At 34.7% G+C, this 6,510-nt stretch overlaps 1 protein-coding gene across 1 annotated transcript; it reads right to left on the reverse strand.

Annotated features, from left to right (window-relative positions):
- Positions 1 to 321: 321 nt before the first annotated feature.
- LOC133303315 (FRIGIDA-like protein 3) lies at positions 322 to 6,182 on the reverse strand. The gene is made up of 4 exons (XM_061503205.1): positions 5,947 to 6,182; positions 4,274 to 5,331; positions 3,432 to 3,604; positions 322 to 961 (listed from the first exon to the last, which is right to left on the reverse strand). Exons 2-4 carry the CDS (start codon positions 5,319 to 5,321, stop codon positions 542 to 544), a joined length of 1,641 nt encoding a protein of 546 aa, XP_061359189.1. The 5' UTR covers positions 5,322 to 5,331; positions 5,947 to 6,182; the 3' UTR covers positions 322 to 541.
- Between the last annotated feature and the right edge of the window lie 328 nt (positions 6,183 to 6,510).

Consider the following 6,510-nt stretch of genomic DNA (forward strand, 5'->3'; position numbering starts at 1 on the left):
AATAGTATAATAAAATTGTAAAATAAATGGGGAAAAAATGAGAAAAATGTAACAACTCTAGCTTATGAACACTAATCTATTAAGAAGGCCTCCTGGCTCAAAGTAATACATTGAGCATGCATTGATACCTATTTATTCAGTTCTACAATTAGTGCACAGCAGTGCCTATGAAAATATTTAAATCATCAATCCACAAAACAAGGGAAGAATAATATAGAGGAACACTGAGTTCCTCAAATTGAACAAAAAACATGTACAGTGCAGTTCTTTAGAGGCAATGACAGTCACAGCTCTAAGAAACAAGGGAAAAAATACTACAAAAGCAACGAGGTAAGCTTGTACAAAACGAGAACAGAGTGCATACATTAGAGGATCAGAAATATCTTCAAGCACAAAAACTAAATTTTAACATGAGATTTTATCTGTTTCAGCGATTCTAAAGATTACATTGATAAAGTGAAACATACAACAGATTAAGGGTTAAGACTTGAGACTAAATATTAAACAAAGATCATTGTTATCTGTTCACCATCTCTGCTAACTAGTGGAGATATGTAGCTTGGTACTGATAGCCATTTCCAAAGTAGTTGCCATGACTAGGAGAAACGTTATAAGTTCCAGAACCCAGGAGAGGGGGGCAATAGTTATCACTTGGTCCAGGGTACATGTAAGACCGGTCATAAACATACTGTGGGTACCTGTCAGGAACTCTAGCATAGGAAGAAGTCTTGTCAGAAGGAATGTTAGTGACACGAGGACCATATCCCACACCATTAGCACGGGGTCTCTTGGGTTGAGGCTTTGTGGATTCAGTTGCCCTCTTCTTGTCAGCCTTAGCCTTCTCTAGTTGGATCACTCGTTTCTGGAGAGGATCTATAGGATACTGCTGATCAAGTTTATGTTCTTCAATGCACTTGATTACAGCCTTAAGAGCAATCAGCTCTCGTTCATTAACCTCAATCTGAGACAATCGCAAGTCATTAGGAATATTCCATAAAAAACAAGTTAAAAATCAAACATCAAGATCAAGACATATTTCATTGAAGGTAGTCCACGTCAGCCATCATTTTATTCTTTTGGGCTTAACTGTGCTCTCCATCCCTCTAATTTTTGGAATCAAGCAGTTATGTCCATGTTGTTTCAATTGTGGCAATGCCACACTTCACAAAACTTCTACCAGAACAGTTAAGTGAAAACAGGTTCAATATTTATGAAGTTCTCATTAGTAGGGAAACAAGGGTAGTTGCTGTTTTGATTGTCTATGTCGATGATATCATACATGAAGAAGATGATCTTACTGTAATGGAGAGGATAAAGTAGTGCTTTGAAAAAGAATTTGAAATTAAAAACCTAGGGTCACTAAAATATTCCTTGGCATGGAGGATGCTCAGTCTAAGAAAGGAATAGTGGTTTCTCAAAGAAAAAATATATTTGATCTTTTGGAAGAAACTGAAGTGAGTGGCTGCAGACCTGCTAAACACCAATGGAACCAAACCAGAGGCTTGGAGAAAGTCTAAAACAGGTTCTTGTTGACAATTTGACTTTACAAAATATAATATATATATATATATATATATATATATATATATATATATATATATATGGGTAGGATATTCTTACACAAGTGTAAGAATAAAAAGTGTTACAATCAATCTTAACCATTGATCCACTTGTATCCAATGACTCACATTACTAAAACATTAGAGTGGTTAGATCTAAGTGGGATCAACGGCTAAGATTGAGAGTGTAACTTACACCGGTGTAAAATGATCCTAACCCATATATATGGGGCAAGATCAACTTACACCAATTTAAGAATAGTAAGTCTTACATCAAATCTTAACCGTTGCATGAATCTAACGGATGTGATTTATTAGATTACACTCATTAATTATTAATTTCTAATAAATCATAACCGTTAGATACACAAAAATCAACGGTTAAGATTTGGTGTAAGACTTATTATTCTTACATCGGTGTAAATTGATCTTATATATTATAGGGGAGGGATCTTTTGAATCTAGTATAAGACTAAGAAGTCTTACTCTCTAATTCAGCCGTTGATTTTCGTTCATCTAACGGATGTAATTTATTGAGTTATATCAATTAATTAAATATTAATTTTAAGTAAATAATTGTTAGATGAATGAAAATCAACGGTTGGAATAGGGAGTAAGACTTCTTAGTTCTATACCAGAGTCAAAAGATTCCTCCCTATATATATATATATATATATATAGCAGGGAAGCTTATCTCCTTATCACACACTAGATTTGACATGTCATTTGCCCTCAGTGTAGTGAGTCACTTCATGCATTCTCCCTACGAAGATCACCTCAACGTTGTCTAAAGAATTCTGAGATACTTGAAAAGCACTATGGTGAAAGGATTACTCTTCAAGAAAAATGGGAAGAGAGGAATTGAAGTTTACTTTTTATATTGATGTTGACTAGACAGGATCCAACCCTGATAGGAAGTCTACCTCAAGCTTTTGCACCTGTGTTTGGGATAACCTAGCCACGCAAGAAGAAAAAAGTAGAATGTTGCAGCCAAAAATAGTGCAAAAGCTGAATTCAGAGCTGTGGAACATAGGAAATGTGAAGTATTGTGGCTGAAATGAGTTCTAGAAGAACTAAGAAGACCAATTGAAGGGCTAATGAAGCTATATTGTGATTACAAGGCAGCAATCAACATTGCACACAATCCAGTACAGCATTATAGGACCAAACATGTGGAAATTGACAAGCACTTCAAAAAGAAAACTTAGAGGGAGGTTTGATGTGTATGATATTTGTTCCGACAGCTCAAGAAACAACTGAGTTTCTAATCAAAGGTCATCATAGACAACATTTTGAATTTTTAATAAGAAAGTTGGGCATGACAAACATCATTGCACCATCTTGACACTAGTTTCCACTACAACCAAATGTATAAATTATGAAGTTTAGGTAGGTAAGGAGGAAAAAATAATAGAGATATTAATGAATAATATGAGATTGGATTGATTTAATGTGTTGATGTGCTCCAATAACTAATAGTTCTATTTATACTAATAATTAGGCCAAAAACTCGTGTAATACTAATAGTACAATTACAAGCCTACTAATCACAAGACTCCTACCCAAAGGCCTAATCAAATAAGTAATTAGGAATCAACTCCTACGGTTGCTCCTCAATTAGAGGAATAACTCTGTAACTGAATCTAAATAAATTCTGAAGATATTCTACAAATATTCTAATACAATCATTTGTCTGCAATTACCAAGCTCAATCCATCAAGATGACAATAAAACTATTATGTAACCTCAATTAAAACCAGATATAAAAATCAGATGAACTCAACAATATTTCACAGCATTAGTTCAAATCATTAAAAGAACACAACAAAAGAGAGAATAATTACTTCCGATAGCAGAGACTCAACAACTTACCTGTGCAGTGGGTGATGCGTTAACAATTTTGACAAGAGAAGAAGCTTTTCTAGCATCCGTCAAGTATGACTTAAGCAAAGGAATAGGCAAAAACTGTTCTGTAAGATCAAATGCAAAAGCCAAGTTAACAGCATCAATTTGCCGCCCACTGTTCACCAAAACTTCAATTACACCTGCACATCAAAAAGCAAAATGAAGCATTAAAAATCTAAAATAAATAGATGCAATAGCCTAGTCACTTCACTCTATAATTAATACAAATGCTGAATTCATGCATGCTTGCATGTCAAAATCCATTTCGGGATGCTTCTTAGAAACTAAGGTCTTGTGATTGTTGATAATTTACATTCATCAATTTTTGTTGAACATCCAAGCATGCTAATGCAAGCCATTCAGTAGCCTTCAATCACTTCCAGGAAAGCATAAGTTTCTTTATAATTCATGTTTCCTTTAATTTTCCCTTTCAATAATTTCACAAGAAGAACCAAGCATGCATATCCATGAATACTGGCAAAATACAATAAATCAATAATTTAAAGTTTGTAGGACTTGCAAAAATCCTATTAATGCTGGATAATTTTGCAAGGCACCGGATACTTTAACAAGTTGGTAATTATCACAAATATAAATCAAAATTAAATTTAAATAAAAAGATATATGAACATGAGATAATTAGACAAAAACTTTGTGAATACTGAATAGAACATAAAAAAACAATCATAAACAAAACAAAAACATTTTCCTTCAGTTGTATCAGATTTAGCTATATATTGCTCAAAATCTTATATGCTTTATATAAGGTTTTGATCCATTTCAAACATTATTAAAGAAAAAATACATACCAGGCATCTTCTCTGACAACCCAAGGCAACGGCATAGATCAGCAGTTTGGCGACGCCGAGACACCATTGGAATCAGCCTGGATAACTCCTCCTCATTAAAACCAGAGGCAATACCAAAACTGGCTAGAAGTTGCAAAAATGCATGAGCCTCCAAGGAATTCCCATTGCTAGCATCCATATCAAGAGTATCCAATCTAGGCTTCCACTCTTCAGCAACCGCCTTAGCCCTTTCCTTGATATCTTCTGAAATTACATTAGAAACACAGCCTGAGTTGGTCAGGAAATCACTTAGACATTCCATCAGCATGATACAGGTTCGGCGAAGACCCAATAAGTTAGCATCCTTCTTTACATCCTGATTTGACACTTCCATATAGTAAAATCCTTCCAAAGAATCTAAAACTAAACGGGCAGCATTAGGAGCAGCTCTTAATGCATGCGGTATTTCCTCCCTTACCGCAGCAAGGTTCTTGCGGTTGTCAGATATGAACTTGTGAAGTCCTACAGCATCCATCTCTTTACATAGTTTTACCAACTCTGGATAAGACATCAACTCCACATTTCTGCTTTCAGGAGAAAGTTGCACATCATCAAAATTACCTTCAGCAGCAATGGACACAGCATCCACTGGTTTCTCCTCCACACCTGGTGTCCCTTGACCCCCATTCGAGACACCAGCCAATTCATTTGTCGAAACCTTCCTGTGCTTTTCTCGAGCATTTACAATGGCAAACACAGCAGCATCCCTTTTCTCTTGAAGCCTCTTCAACGTGTCTTGCTCCTTGGCAAAAACAGCTGCTTCCCGCTTCTTCAACAATTCGCGAGCTTTCATTGTCTTGTTTTCAAACTCTTTCTCTTGGTCTTCCAATTCATGAAACCGTCTCTTCAACGATTTCTCAAGGCCATGGAAATGTTCCTCAAGCTCTTTCCATTTCAAGTTAAGTGTAACAGCTCGATAACTTTCAAGCTCAGCAAACGCCTTTTGTAGCTGATGTATCTTAGAAGTTGTAGAATCTATCAGCATAGCAACCGAATCCGTGTCTTCCATCTCAAAGAAGCTGAACAAAACAAAATAATAAACTAAATACCAAAGTTCAACTTATGCTGTATACTCTAAAATAATACTCTACAAATAAACTTAACAGCATCATCCCATCACAAGCAACTCTTTATGGTAAAAAGGGTAAGCTAAGTAATATAAGACAAAAAAGCTCAGTAATTCAACAAACTTCACCAATTTTAACACCATATTTTAAAGAGCTTCACTAAACCCTCAAATATTCATTTTTTCAAAAATAAATAAGTAAATAAATAAAAATAGCTGAAAATCGTTTAGTATCTAAACCTTCGAGTCACAATAACAGAAACCCTATAAAGAGAAAGGAGCGAATTGGCGAAAACTCGCGATTCTAAGTAATAAATAGGACATTCTTACAGTGAGAAAATGAATTTTCAAAATAAATAAATTGAAAAAAGAAATTATCTGCAGCACTGTTACGAGGGAGTAGTTATTTGAGTGTAACGTCTACGAAATCTCTTGAACTGAAAACCAAAACGAAGAACGAGGAAAGTGGATTGTTGTTCCACGCAAGCAAACAAAGCCGATCTAAACCAATAGCAACAAAATAAAACAACAGAAAAAATAAAATTAAAAGATAAATAGAAAGTGTTACCTGATTGTGATCCTAAGGAAAATGAAATAGGCACAGAGAGAGAGAATTCTCAATCCATTTTCTCTCAACAATTGCAACCCTTAGAGAGAGAGAGAGGGGTAAATGTGATGATGAAGAAGAAGAAGAAGAAGAAGGAAAGAGCGTGCGGTGTCGTTTTGTGGTTTAACCAACCCTGAGGGTGTAGTAGTGTCTCAACTTCGATGCGTTGTCGTTTTGTTTGGTATGTTTTTAAGTTATGTATCTTGTCTGTAAAGCTAACCATAGCAGTCTTCTTTGTCTGCAAAAAGTTACGGAATCTACCAACTACCCCGTTCCCGACAAAATTCAGAAACAGATAACAGATATATTCTTTTTTGGGTTACGTTCACTAATATTAAATAATAAGACATAGTCTTGACAAGTGACAAACAATAAAATATATAATTTTTATCGTATAAAAATTTAGGATAATTATTTTCTCCTTTAATATTAGATAAAATAAATTTTTTATACAAACATTAAATGATGTGACTCATTTATATTTATTTATTTCTCTATTCTCTCTCCTTTCTTTTATATATGTGA

Source organism: Gastrolobium bilobum, unplaced genomic scaffold (assembly GCF_033153095.1).
Source record: "Gastrolobium bilobum isolate Gb01-03AN ecotype WA unplaced genomic scaffold, APGP_CSIRO_Gbil_v1 utg3921, whole genome shotgun sequence".
NCBI classification, from domain to species: domain Eukaryota; kingdom Viridiplantae; phylum Streptophyta; class Magnoliopsida; order Fabales; family Fabaceae; genus Gastrolobium; species Gastrolobium bilobum.

Coding starts and splice junctions, on each gene's coding strand:
- LOC133303315 (XM_061503205.1), bottom strand. CDS start 5,321: ATGGAAGACACGGATTCGGTTGCTATGCTGATAGATTCTACAACTTCT. Junction 3,605..4,273: donor GTTGTCAGAGAAGATGCCTG/GTATGTATTTTT, acceptor TTTGATGTGCAG/GTGTAATTGAAGTTTTGGTG. Junction 962..3,431: donor ACGCATCACCCACTGCACAG/GTAAGTTGTTGA, acceptor CGATTGTCTCAG/ATTGAGGTTAATGAACGAGA.